This window comes from Euleptes europaea, chromosome 2 (assembly GCF_029931775.1).
Source record: "Euleptes europaea isolate rEulEur1 chromosome 2, rEulEur1.hap1, whole genome shotgun sequence".
NCBI classification, from domain to species: Eukaryota; Metazoa; Chordata; class Lepidosauria; order Squamata; family Sphaerodactylidae; genus Euleptes; species Euleptes europaea.
The window spans coordinates 26830133-26845296 of NC_079313.1; the positions used below are offsets into that span (position 1 = coordinate 26830133).

The 15164-nt window shown below is 42.4% G+C and overlaps 1 protein-coding gene across 1 annotated transcript in view; it reads left to right on the plus strand.

Moving 5' to 3' along the window:
• The window catches only part of LAMC1 (laminin subunit gamma 1), a 168506-nt gene that overhangs the window by 89025 nt on the left and 64317 nt on the right, over positions 1-15164 (plus strand). The window contains exon 2 of the mRNA XM_056845439.1: positions 6824-7128. Coding sequence (XP_056701417.1) covers positions 6824-7128 — 305 coding nt within the window. The remainder of the gene's footprint in view (positions 1-6823; positions 7129-15164) is intronic.

Consider the following 15164-nt stretch of genomic DNA (forward strand, 5'->3'; position numbering starts at 1 on the left):
GTCCACCAGCTCAGAGCCTTCCACCGCTTCTTCTCAGTCTCGCTCCCCAGCTCAGAATCTATCTCAACCACCTCTCAGGCTGGTTACAAATCTTAGACTCCTCTCACAGCCTCCTCTCAGGCTGGTTACCAAGCTTCAAATCCCTTTCTCTCCCTCAGAGCTCAGGGTGTCGGCTTTGTGGCTCTGCAGACTCTTAGTTTCTGTGAGCTATTCCTGCAGGTTAACTCCTTGTCCATCCCATCTGTGAATTCTCTTTTTGGATAACGAAGCTTTGTCCAAGGACAAAGATGGTGACAATGGGAAGAACATTACCTTATTAAACCAGTGTCCACATAGAGGCTTTCTGTTCGATTAATGTGGCATGATGGAAAACAACCAGGTAGAATATCACCACCACACTCCACCACATAGAGCGACATGTCCCTGTCGCCACCTACCTAGACTATGCTGTCTTCATTGCTTCAGCAACTACCCCAGGCACAAGAATGAATGGGGACAACTATGAACTGCAGCTTGGTTCATGAGGAACCGGATTCACTGGCCTTTATCCTACCAGCCTGCTGAGCACAGATGGAAGCCTTACTCCAAGCTGCTCTTCCTCTAGCAGGAGTTAAGTTGAAGAAAAGCTTCAAATTTGCTCAACAGAGTGGTAGAATACAGGCCACTGAATGACATGAGCCGCAGAATCATCACGAGAAGTCCCTTCAGGAAGAAAAAAAATGATCCAAAACCAAACCCAAGCTTCAGACTAGCAATACCTGCAGCAAGTACAAATTGCCTCCAAGTGAGTAGGAGAATTTTCTTTCCCTTGTCCCAAATATATATGTGGTTAGTCATTCCAAAATTTGCACATAGTATACAAACTAACACACAGTAAAGGCAATAAAAGTCTTCCAGTTCTCACTGACTACTCCACACCAGTGGCAGTAATCCTCCACACCACCCTGCCACCAGAATAGCTCTGCCCCAGAGACTAATCCCCCTTTGTGACCTGAGAAAAGGCCCTCTTTCACCCAGTTCCCAATCCTGTCACTCCACAGGTTGTTTCTACTAGCTTAGGCTATATAGAACCCTTCGGTTTGCAGAGTTGGTCACTGCTGCTTATCACGCAGGTTCACCAGCTCAGAACCTTCCACCGCTTCTTCTTAGTCTCGCTTCTCAGCTCAGAATCTATCACAGCCTCCTCTCAGGCTGGTTACAAATCTTAGACTCCTCTCAAAGCCTTCTCTCAGGCTGGTTACCAAGCTTCGAATACCTTTCCCTCAGAGTTCAGAGTGTCTTCTGTGAGCTATTCCTGCAGATTAAGCCCTTGTCCGTCACACACCCCTAGCCTGCCTGTTTTCCCCCTCTGTCCTCCCCACATATAAAGAACAGGCAGTAGCTTCTGCCACTCGGTTGCATGGCCATGCTCAACAGTGGCTGCTGCACTTCCGGATTGGGGGGGGGGGAATCGCCGCGGCCGTGTGACTGATCGTGGGCCGGCTTGAAGTTGCCGGGGGGCAGGGAAACCGCCCCCACCACCACTTGGCAAGCGGCACCGCTTGTGTAAGAGGGGATGCTGAACGGGACGCCGGTGAGCTCCCCGTCCTAGGAGCGGTCGTTGCTGCAGAAGCGGCGACGATCGCTCGGACGGGTGAGCCGAGGAGCGGGCGCCATTATCGTCTTAAGCAGCCGGGAAGAGCGACAGTGAGACCCTGACCTTCACATAGCAAGTTTTTTTCTACATTTCATTTATAACTAAAAATTTACACGACTGAGGTGTCTGACAGTGATTTGTTTATAAAGGGAAAGTACTCTGGACTTTATCTAAAACTCACTAACAGCTCTAAATTGAAACTTGGCTTTTTGCCAGCTGTGGTGCACTTAAAATTCAGTCTTGCCAGCTCAGCCAACCATTTTAAAGAGCTCAAATAAGATTTCCGTGGTGAAGAAAAGCTGGCAAATGACAGCAGACTGAAGAAACTGATGTGCTAAAGTGCTCTCTAAGTTTGATTTCCAGCTCTTTATGTGATTTTTAAACTGATGATTTAAACAACAAGTGCCGCCACCCCTCTCTGGATTACAAACTGCAGCCAATCTAGGCTTTTTGGAATGGGAGACAAAGACAAAAAAGATACAGAAAAACATCCTAAAGACTCCTTAAAGATACTAAGCAGCTCCAGATTCAGCAAACTTCACTACCCCAGAGAAGAGCCTCTGCATCTAATATAACTGTTCCATTAACCACTTCACCAGTCCAAACAGGGATATCTATGGCTGTAAAGATGACACCTAAAACAAAACCTGAAGTCACCCTGAACTCTTTACATGAACTGATGATTAAAACATTTCAGGAGGTGTCATCAGTAAAGCAGGAGGTGGAATCAGTAAAAAAAGAACTGACTCAAAATACAGTGGCTGCTGGACAAAATACGGCCGCCATTTCTGCTCTGAAAGATTCCATTTCATCTTTGACAGTGCGACAGGACAAGTTGGCGGCTAAACTTCGGAAACACTCAAAGGATAACAAAGAAACCAGAAAAAGAGTTGATACTTTGGAACTGTCAATGGAAGCAAGCCAAGAGAGAGAAGAAAAGTGTGACAACCATTCAGCGATGTTGGAACTTAAAATAAAGGAAAGTTGCATTCGCATACGGAACCTCAAAGAAAAATCCGAAGGGAAAGATTTAAAAAAATTCTTAAATGTGTTGTTGGCTGATTTTCTCCAAGAAGATGAAGCAATTGTGGAAGGAATGATCATAACAGCTTACAGAATCAACTCTGCTTACACAACAAGAAATAAAGTTCCAAGGGATTGTTTAGTTCAACTTTTTTCCAGAAGTCATCGGGATCTGATCTTGAATAAACACTATTCAAATCCACTTACAATAGAAGGTACACCAATGAGGCTAATGGAGATTCTTGGAAGACTACTTAGGAAAAGAAAGGATTTTGCAGAGATTGTGGAACGACTGAGATTCAGCGGGATTCAACATAGATGGGAATTTCCACAAGGTATATCTTTTCTCTTCAAAGCGAAAAGATTCAAGATTACAGACACTGTCAAGGCTGAACAATTTCTAAGAAGATATGAAGGAGATCTAAGTAAATCAACACGTCATCCATCCCAAGATCTTTCAGAAAAGGATCTCCCTGAAGAAGATAAGACGGCAGAAGCAAGTGGTGGGCCAAAGTTACCAGAAACAACTGAGGAGGACTCAGTCAGACGATGGCTGAACTATTAAAAATAAAAATGATACTAAAAGAAGTAATGGGGGTGGGAGGGGGGCTAGATTTAAAAAAAGCGTTAAGAAATGAGGTTGATTGTACGTTAATATGCTACAAGTATTGTCATGGAATGTTAATGGTTTAAATTCTCCCAATAAGAGGAAGAAGATATTTTACCATTTACAAAAATCTAAGGCTAATGTTTTTTGTTTACAGGAAACTCATATTTTACCAAAGGATATCATAAGACTGGAACAATCAAAACTGGGTAAACTTTTTACTTCATGCAATGAAAAGAAAAAAATTAATGGAATAGCTATGTATGTTCCTTTGATATTGGAACTTTTATATAAAGATAAAGATGGGAGGATCCTGGTGATAGAAATTGTAAGTGGTTTTCAAAAGATATTGTTGGTGGGTATCTATGCACCTAATACAAACCAAAAAATGTTTTATAATAATTTGGCATCGATATTAGCTGAATATGCTAAAGAAAAAATGATTTGGATGGGAGATTTTAATGGAGTGATGGAACCAAGGTTGGACAGATCTGCAAAGGAAAAAAAAGGGTAACTGTGAGGGTAAATTACCCGGTATTTTTAACCATCTTATAGACCAGTGGGAAATGTTTGATATATGGAGATTGGTAAACGGTAATAAAAAGGGATATACACATTATTCATCTTGACATTTTACCCATTCAAGAATAGATATATTATGGCTTTCTAAAGGAATTATAAACTTGTCAGAAAGTCCGGAAGTTTTACCTAAGGTATTATCTGACCACAATGCTGTTTCAATTAGAATTAAGATAGGGGACAAGAGAAATAAACCATGGTCTATAAATGAATTTTTATTAAAAAATAAAAAGAATTGTAGATAAGATAAAAATAGATATACAGAATTATTTTTCTGAGAATGAAGATAAAGGAATTTCAGATGAAGTAATATGGGATGCCGGTAAAGCAGTAGTTAGAGGACTTTTGATACAACAAAATTCAAGATGGTTTAAAGAGAGGGAGGCACAAAAGAAGAAGATATTAGAACAAATTAAACTGGGAGAAAGACAGCTAAGAAAATCAGAAAATAAATCACTCAAATAAGAACAGATAGGTTAAAAAAGTTACAATATCAATATGAATTTTTAATAACTTCAGAAATAGAGAAAAAAATAATGTTCAACAGACAGAGATTTTTTTGAACATGCCAATAAACCGGGTAAATTATTAGCTTGGCAGCTTAAACATAAAGAGAACAAATTACCAATATTAAAAATTAAGAAAGAGGGTAAAATAACAACAGACAAACAAAAAATTATGGAAACTTTCATAGATTATTATCTATCCTTTAGTCATTGTCTACAGAGGTAATGCATGAGATTAAGGGAGTTTCCACCTTGCTCTCTGGGTCTTTCTTTCCAGGGCTGTAGGTTAAACAGATTACAATTCCATTACTCAAACTACAGTGGAGTGAAATTGGTAACTAACAAATGGTTTTAACTATAACAATGAAAGTCCCAGTTGCAGAGTTCTCTGGGTCAGCTTCAGCATTTCCTCTTTGTTATGTCAGCTGTAAAGAAAGTGAAAAGTTGGGCATGTTACATTCTCTCATAAAGTACATCTTTCACAGTTCTTCTGATTTCTTCCTGGGCCTACATCCCAGGGTGATGTCTACAGAGTCCTGCAGTACAAACCCAAGAATATGTAGATCCCATTTTTATCAAAGTAGTAGCACATAAATTTAATTTATAGAGCTTCGTGGGTATTACGTCAGTAGCACTTCCTGTGTCTTCATATTGCTGGGCAGGAAGCTCAAGTTGCCAGGTTAATGACCCGTCAAAGGCAACCAGTAGAACTTCTGGCTAGGGTTCACTTTGAACTGATGTCTCTGCAGCTCACAGATAGGTGTGCTGTACCAGCTATAATAATATGGAGACCTACAATGCAAACCACCTCTTAATTTCTCTTGCCTTGAAAACCCTACGGGGTCGCCATAGGTCAGCTGTGACTTGACGGCACTTTCCACCACCAGCACAATGAGCTCATGAACTATAACTAGGCCAAATACTCATCCAGGCATAATTCTCAGTGCCATTTCTCCAGCACCAACATAAAATGACTAAATACATAATATTTTTCGTGCATCGCTATATTTTTGTGCTTTTAAGCTATACCACAATCTTGATTTCAAGCTGTGCTCTTCAACCATATAAAGCTAAAAATGCCAAACATTAAAACTATATAACATTCAAGAAGCTGGGGATTAAAGAATAGCTTTTAAGAATTGCTTTCAAATATTATAATACCCTTCCCTTTGTGGTTCACCTGGTGCTTACCCCTACTATCTCTTAAACGCCAGGCCAAAACATTTCTTTTTACCCTGTCATTTAATTAAAGGGTTAATTCTTTTAAAATTATCTTCAGTCTGCTTCTAGCCTGAGAGCTGTTCTGTGCCAACAATTTTTAGGCTGCTGAAAGTTTGTGGGTTTTTTAAAAAAAAAACATTTATTCTTTGGTTTGGGTTTTAATGGTTTGTTTTAATAGTTTGTTACTTTGCACGTTTTTAATTATTTTACCATGTTTTACTTTGTAAGCCTTTTTGAGCAGGTTCTATAGAGCTGTGGCATATGAATGTTTTAAATAAATAATAAAATAGCAGGAGCTAGTAACAAAATACAAACCAACCGTATTAGTAGGGTTTTCATTTAATGAACAGAATCCGATATGTGCATTCCTAAGGAATAATAGGTCTCATAATTACTATAAAGAAAAATGCTTCTCCAGCTGATCTTTACTATAAGTTTTTTTTGTATGTGATATAACTTGAATGATGGATTCATAATTATGTTTCTAGGGATAGCCGTTACACTGGCATTCCATATATGTGGTTGAAAATTGTTATATGAGAATCAGTGACTGCTCAAACTGGGGAGACTTGAGTTCAAATCCCCAATCATCTGATGAAACTCATTGGGTGACCTTGGGCCAGTCGGTAGATCTTGATGAACATAACAGGGTTGTTGTCAGCATTTACCCAGCTCTGAACTTCTCCAAGAGAAAGGCAGGAGACAAATGTGATTGATAACAGATTGCTTTAGTAAACTAAGAAAATGTGAAAGTTGGCCATGCTGCTTTTTTATGATCGCCTTTAAATAACTGCATGGTATATTAGTCTCACGCATATGTTGATAAAGGTTACTAGCCTATGACTATTTTTACTACTCCACTTGTCTGTGCTGTCTATTTTGGTGGGTGTGTGTGGGGGGAGGGGTCCATTCTCATTGAGTTAATCATGAGAGGGAGGCCATCTTGGCCATCTTCTGGGCATGGAGTAGGGGTCTCTGGGGGTGTGGGAGGGAGGGAGTTGTAAATTTCCGGCATTGTGCAGGGGGTTGGACTAGATGACCCTTGTGGTCCCTTGCAGCTCTATGATTCTATGAACTTCTCCCTACTCCTCACTTGGAGAGGCTCCTCGTTGCTCTAGACAGCTTGCCAGAATGCAGTATTTTCAAAAGAACATTTAAAAAAAATCTTGGTACTTACAGAAGAGCTGTTCTTTCTGTTTTTACAGTCAGCTGCTTGGATTTAATCTCAACTCTTTTTTGGTTGTTTTATAGGAAAGGCGTTTGATATTACATATGTACGCCTGAAATTCCACACCAGCCGGCCAGAGAGTTTTGCCATCTACAAGCGTACTCAGGAAGATGGTCCGTGGGTGCCATACCAGTATTACAGTGGATCTTGTGAGAACACTTATCGCAAACCCAATCGAGGCTTCATCAGGACCGGGGAGGATGAACAGGAAGCACTTTGCACAGATGAGTTCAGCGACATCTCTCCGCTCACGGGAGGCAATGTGGCTTTTTCAACTCTGGAGGGGAGGCCCAGCGCTTACAACTTTGATAACAGTCCTGTGTTACAGGTAACAAGAGTTAGAATTTAGTAAGAGATTGTAGCAAGTATGCCTCAGTTCTTAGCATCCAAGGTTCTATTTCACTAGTTCCCAACCAGGGGTCCGTGGACCCCCAGGGGTCCGCGAGAACTAAATTAAGGTCCACGAAGCAAAGTTATAAACCCATAATACATTAATATTTTCAATTAAAAGTTCTCTATTATAAAAATATATATTCAAATTTTATTCTAAGTTTAATGTTTAACTAACAGTTATGATTAAAGTTTATTTTCAAATTCTCGGAATTTTTATTTTGAACCTTGGGGTCCCTGCACCGAACAAAAAAGTCCTAGTGGTCCCTGGTCAAAAAAAGGTTGGGAACCACTGTTCTCTTTGGATGTCACAAACGTCTTTTGTGAGGGACACTAACTCAGGCACAGAGCACAACTGAAGACTTTGTGGTTTTGTTGGGATGTCCAAATAGAGTCCATTTATTTGTTTGCCACAAACTGGGATTTGAAACTATGCTTAATCCTGGCTTAGAATCCCTGTTTTGGCAGGAGAAGAAACAAAATTTATCTTGGCCACCTGCATTTAGACATCCTTAGATTGAAGACTTCTGAAACCAGGAAGTCTTTGATAGTGCTGTGTTCATTGGGAGGGATCAAGCAAGTGCAATGAGCTGTGTTTCAGCTTGTAACATCCAAATGTAGCCTAAACTTCCCTTCAGTGTAAATATGACCAGGACCCTCAGTAAGGCTCCTAGCCCTCTCAAAATTTCCTTGGTTAATAAGATTCTTGACAGTATTTCAGAACTTCTGTATCAGCCAGTCAGGTGCTGCCTGAGCACATAAAGTCGCTTTTGGTGTTCCTTTTAGGGCAGTAGAATAAAGGAGACAGATCTGAATCTTGGGGCACATTCTGCCAGCCAGTACTCCCACATTCATAAGAACATATGAAAAGCCATTCTGGATCAGACCAAGGTCCATCAGGTCCAGCAGTCTGTTCACACAGTGGCCAACTAGGTGCCTCTAGGAAGCCCACAAACAAGACAACTGCAGCAACATTGTCCTTCCTATGTTCCACAGCGCCTAATATAATAGGCATGATCCTCTGATGCTAGAGAGAATAGGTATGCTTCATGACTAGTATCCATTTTTACTAGTAGCCATGAATCTCTCCTCCATGAACATGTCCACTTCCCTCTTAAAGCCTTCCAAGTTGGCAGCCATCACCACATCCTGGGGCAGGGAGTTCCACAATTTAACTGTGTTGTGTGAAGAAGTTCTTCCTTGTATCTGTTTTGAATCTCTTGCCCTCCAGCTTCAGCAGATGACCCTGCCTTCTAGTGTTATGAGAGAGGGAGAAAAGCTTCTCCCTGTCCACTCTCACCATACCATGCATAATTTTATAGACCTCTGTCATATCTCCCCTTAACCAGCTTCTTTCTAAGCTAAACTGCCCAAAGCTTTTTAACCGTTTATAGGGGCAGTTGCTTTTTTCTGCACCTTCTCAAACTCTGCAGTATCCTTTTTTAGATGTGACCAGAACAGTACACAGTATTCCAAGTGTGGTTTCACTATAGATTTGTACAAAGGCAGTATGATATCCATATTCACAGGAACCAGAGCTGGGAAATAAGCAGCAATGGCTCCTTGGAGAGGAAGTATGGGATGGAATATACACGCAATAAATAAAATGAAAAATAGTTCTTAAAAGCTGCAGTGAAAGAGAGCTAGAAATTTATTCCTCTGGCTGGTACTTTTGTCCTCCTGCTGTCCTTCAGAGGAGGAAACGAATGCTGAATTTTATCTCATTAAGCTTACATTGCTTTACACTTCAAATGTGGATACCAGACTCTTCCCTTTTTAGGAAATTAATGCTCTGGGGTTGTGTTGCTGTTGTTTCTCCATGGCATCTATCAGCTTCCCAGTCGAGTTCTCAGCATGGTTTTAAACCATTTTTTTACATGAAATGAATGGGGAAAATACCGCATTGCTGTGAACACCACAGCTATGGCTAAATTATTGTTTCATGTGTGTCCCCTTCCATGTAGACAAGTGCAGTTGCAGCACCTGAATAAGAAAAGTCTAACATTAACTGTTTGTTTTGAGAGACGAGAATACCTGGGGATGGATGTCCATGGTGTAGCAGTGATTCTTGATCCCCATGTGTGGCGGTGGTTTATAGGAGGATAGCAAATGGAAAATAGGAATTAGAATGAAGTAGCCTTCAAATTTATAGCCGAGTGTCGCTTTGTGTGTGTTATGTGCACACTGCTTTTCTGACTGGAAAACATCACGCAGTGTAAGAGTATGATGCTTGCTTTACGTTTTTACTTATTCCTGTTTTGTTCAAATCGTTTTGTGAGTATAGCTTGGGCAGAGGCTGTTTCAAATGTTTGTTTTCGTGGCTTCTGTGCAGTCCAACATGGGACTGCGCAGGGCAGCCATGGGGAAGATTTAAAAGCTCCTAGAAGAGTTTCCCACCCAGGGAGCACTCTTCCCTCAGTTCTCTTTCTGCTGCCGCAGGGAGAACACAGAGCTTCGAGTGCTGCGTCGTTCAAAGTAGCGGTTACTCTTGCGTTTTTCGTTGATGATCAAAAAAAAATCTACAGCAGTATTAAAGGCAGAAGATATGGCCTTATTTAAAAAATGCTGGCACCAAAATGGCTACAGCTGATGGTCACCTTGAGTGCCTCATCTGTCTGTGGGAGGGGCATATAGTCTCTACATGCTGAGAGTGCACTTTTCACTCAAAAATCAAGGCAAGATAGGGCTATTAAGCTCAAGGCAGCATTATATGAAAAATCTTTCTGCCCAGACCGACTGGGGGACAAGGCCAAGTCTTTGGGATCCCCAGCATCGTCTAGTTCCCAAGTTAAAAGAGGCCTTCAGGAAGCCCCCAAGAAACATAGAACTGCTACGGAACCGCTTAAAAAAAACATAAGGCAAAAAAGAAGCACTTGTCCTCCTCCCCCAAGTTAAAGAGAAGGGATAAATCACAGGGCGCCGAGAGGTCGAAGTTGCCGGAACCCAGGCGCTCAACGTTGGAGCAGCCGGTGCCTACATTTCATCAAGGTTAGTCTCCGCCCTGCATTCAGGACAGCGATCCTTCCACTTCGGCTGGGGTGGGAGAGCAGTCAGTGAATACGGCCGTGGAGCAGAGACAACCTCCGTCGCCTAGACACAGGTCTCCATCTAGAAGGAGCCCTTCATCTCCTAGGAACAGATCGCCCTCACCATGCCGCAAATCATCCAAGGCAGATTGGCCCGACTCCACGGGTGAACGGGGTAGGAGCCCAAGACGACGATCACAGAGTACGGAGATACCTGCATCAGAGCGCCCGAGAACCCCTTCACATGGTTATTATATCGAATTTACATCAATACCGAATTATTCCCTACCTCCACCAGTGAAGAGCCAGGATCCCAGGGAACTTTTGGAAGAGGTTTATAACTTACTCCGAAAAGGGGCCATTCAGACTGTCCCGCCTCTGATTCTCAATTGGGTTTTTATTCTAGATACTTCTTAATAGACAAGAAAGGAGGTGGCAAGAGACCAATATTGGACCTCAGAGCCTTAAACAAATTTGTCAGGGTCAGGAAATTCCAAATGTTATCACTAGCCCTACTGTCTCAACACATGTGGTTCACAGTTTTAGATCTGAAAAATGCCTACTTTCATGTGGTGATTCATAGAGATTGTAGAAAGTTTATCCGTTTTACTTGCAATGGGGTGATATATGAATTCACTGTGCTCCCTTTTGGATTAGCAACAGCATCACGAGTGTTCACCAAGGTAGTGTCGGAGATCATAGGATTTCTGGCAGCCAAAAGTTGCACTATTTTTCCATATCTAGAGGACTGTCTCATAGTGGGCCACTCTGAGCAACACCTTACTCACTCAGTGGGAATGGTGACGAATACTCTTTCGGAATTAGGAATGGTTGTCAACTATAAGAAATCCAGGTTGAATCCCACAAAGGTAATTGATTTCATAGGTGCATTCCTGGATGCCAACAGGGGAGCAGCTTTTCTCCCTATATCGAGGGGCAGGGTAATACAGAAGATGGTACACTTTTTCAGTGCACAATGTTTTCAGAAGGCGGTTACTATTCAAAAGTTGCTGGGCCTCATGACATCGACAATGATACCATATGCCAGGTTGTGTATGAGACCATTGCAAAATTGGTTCATCAGAGCTTTTCGCATGAATGTGGACCCACAATGGGAAAAAACTTTCCATACCCAGATCGATCATTTGATCGCTATCCTGGTGGGCACAGGAATCCAATTTGGTTAAAGGGATCAGGTTTGGTGTTCGCTCACATGATGTGCAAATTTTCACAGATGCATCACTGTGGGGATGGGGTGCACACTGTGGTGCCTTAGTGGCTAAGGGAAGATGGACTCACAGCCAAGCTTCAAAACATATTAATATCTTAGAAATGAGGATGATTAGAAATACGCTTATTTCTTTTTCAGACAGCCTTGAAAACAAATCTGTCCTGATCGCCACGGACAACATGACTGCAAAATTCTACATCAACAAACAAGGGGGCACAAACTCACTAGCTCTGTACCAGGAGGCCTCTTGCATTTGGGAATGGGCGATCAGATAGCATGTAGACATTACTGCAATTCACGTGGCAGGCATTTCCAACTACATGGCGGATGCGCTAAGCAGAGATTTGTCTGTAGGCCATGAATGGTCCATCCACGTATCATACCTGCAGCCTATCTTTCACAAATGGGGATGGCCTGCGATTGACCTGTTCGCCACATCATTAAACACAAAATGCCAAAGGTTCTGCTCTAGGGCAGGGTCAGACATGGCATCTTTAGGGGACACGTTCCAGATACATTGGTCGGGGCATCTGATGTATTCTTTCCCCCCAAGTTCTCTCATCCTGAGAGTGGTAGGGAAGATCATGGCAAACAGAGCAAACATTATACTCGTCACACCCTTCTGGCCAAAGAGGCTATGGTCGCTATCTTGGGGCAATCACATCAGGTTCCAAAATTCAGCATACATACTGCACAGAGGACAGGTGTTACACCACAACCTGCAAGTCCTCCACCTAACAGAATGTAGAATCAATCAGTAACCGAATGGTCAGATAGAGTGGCTGCAGTGTAATTAGCTTCCAGCAAACCATCCACCAGGCATTCATACAACCTAAAATAGAACAGATTCGTCACATGGGCTACAAACAAGGGAGTAGTACCTCAGAGTTGTCCACTACCCCTGATTTTTGAATACCTTCTGTCCTTAAAGGATAGTAACCTATCAAACTCCTCAGTTAAAACACATTTAGCAGTCATTTCCGCCTTCCACAATGGAGTAGGCATGTCGTCCCTTTTTTCAAGTAAACTATGTAAGAGGTTTCTTAAGGGTTTGAATAATTTATTCCCTCCTGTTAAACAACTACTACAACAGTGGAGTTTGTCCTTGGTCCTCTCATGTTTGATACCTAAACCATTTGAGCCTATTGCATCATGCAACCTCTCCTTTATGTCATGCAAAACAGCTTTTCTGGTTGTGGTCACTTCTGCTCATAGGGTCAGTGACCTCAAGGCCCTGAGGTATGATCCACCGTTCACAAGATTTTTTCCTAATAGGGTAGTCTTGAGACCAAGCATGACTTACTTGCCCAAGGTGGTCTCTAAGTTTTACCTTTTACAGGATATCACATTACCTGTTCCCCCCCCCCCCGAATCCTCAGTCATCAGCAGATGGACAATTGCACTCATTAGATGTACGCAGGGCCTTACTTTTTTATTTAGAAAGAACAAAACCATTCAGATTGGATAATAATCCCTTTATTTGCTTTAAAGGCCCCAATAAAGGGAAGTCAGTCTCTACCAAAACTCTCTCTAGGTGGGTGGTTTCAGCGATCAGGTTGGCATATGAAGCAGCAGGTGTGGAATGTCCTCTACAGCTGCATACTCACTCCACTAGAGCAATGGCTGCATTGGCAGCATTCTCCTCTATCCATGATATACAGGAGATCTGCAAAGCAGCAACATGGTCCACTCTGGTGACCTTCATTCGACACTACGCCATTGATGTTGACTCTCGAGCTGAAGCATCTGTGGGAAAAGCAGTGTTGAATGCATTATTCTGTTGACAGTTCACACCCACCTCCTAAGAAGGTAAGCTTGCTATTCTCCCGTGTGGGACTGCACAGAAGCCACAAAAACGAAAAACAGTGTTGCACTTACCTGCAACTGTTGTTCGTTGAGTGGTCTTCTGTGCAGGCACACATCCCTCCCTCCTTCCCCACTGTGGGCTGTCACCCCTATGTGTGCACTCCCCGTGGCGGCGGTGAATGGAGAACTGAGGGAAGAGTGCTCCCCCACCCCCGTCACATGATCCCTGGGTGGGAAAAGCTGTTAAGGCTTGGACATGGACAGGTGGGAGGGGAGCGCTCCTAGGGAGCGAACTCTTCTAAAAGCTTTTAAATCTTCCCCGTGGCTGGCCTGCGCAGTCCCATGTGTGCCTGCACAGAAGACCACTCAACGAACAACAGTTACAAGTAAGTGCAACACTGTTTTTCTCTTGCTCAATCTTTTGTACATACAAGTTGAAGTGAAGAATGGTGTTCCGGACAGTAAATTTTCTGATTGTGTAGCAAACACAGAGAAGGTTGGAGTCCATGCGAGGATTGTGGGATCTTCCCTGTGCCCCTTCCCAGCCCTTTTTATTCTTGAAATGTTTATTCCTGGGGTGGGGAGGGCTTGCATGTACTAATAGCTATTCGGTTTGGGCAGCTGTAGTGGGGAGGACAAAGGGAGTGAAGTTGCTCCTTTTTCTTCCATGAGCAGAGTTTTGTTCACACAAGGGACAGATTTTGTTTCCTTCCCCTCCCTACATGTGAGTTCTTCCACCCCACACCCAGGAATAAACTTTCCCAGGGTTGGAAAGGGCTGGAGGGGTGGCAAAGATCCCCTACTGGTGGTTCACAGGATCCAAGTCAAAATGTGCAGTGTGTGGATCTCTGGTTATGGTGAGTCTGCTTTGTGTGTTTGCTTTCATATTGTGGTTATGCTGTTGTAAAAAAAAAAACAGCATAGAAGAAGTGCATTGAGACTGGTTACATTTGCTAACAGGTTAATGCAAAGTTGGACAGATAAGGTTAATAGCTGTGGCTTATGGAAGGTAGGATATGGCATTGAGAGATCTGGTATGTAAATATTTTATAAAGCTGCTTGGTTCTGCTTGTCTTTTTCTTTCTTTTCTTTCTGCCCCATGCATGTGAGAGACTCTCTCCTTATGCTTCTGTATCAGCAGGTTATTTGGCTACAGGCTGATGGTTTAAAACCACTTGTGTTCTTTTGCAAGTGAACAGCTGTCTGCTAGATTCCCCACTAAAGCTGGCATTTTTAAAGGAAAATCTCTTTACATACACACTCTGAGACATACTGGTTGTTGTTTTTAACTCTGTTGAATTTGTAACTTTATGGCTTTCAAAGCACAGAGCAGTAACGACATGGGTTGATTGGAGAAGGAATGCACAGTTGGTTTAGGATTTTATAAACCGTATTCAAAGGGGCTTCTAAAACTCTCATCTGAAGTTAATAGTGGGACTTAATGGAAATGGGAAGAGTTTTAGTGACGAATGAGCTGTGGTCACAAGATAATGATGGCTGCCATAAGAACATTCTATCTGATGATTTTGTTTATCATTGACAAGTTCACAAATTCATATCTGTTAACTTTTTAAAAATTAAGTAGGGTTGAAATAGGGGCTGCTACACTCTGTCCTAGTTAAGAAAAGAAGAAGAAAAAAATATCCAGTGGGAGAAGAACTGAGAGCCAATGTGGTTAAGAGTGCTGGACTCTAATCTGGAGAACTGGGTTTGATTCCCCACTCCACATACAGCCTGCTAGGTGACCGTGGGCTAATCACTGTTCCCTCAGAATTATCTCAGCCTCGCCTACCTCACAAGGTGTCTTTTAGTGATTGTAAGCCACTTTGAGATGCCTTAAATGGTAGAGAAAAGCAGGGTATAAAAACCAACACTTCTCCTCCTCCCCTTCCCCTTCCTCCCCCTCCAGAG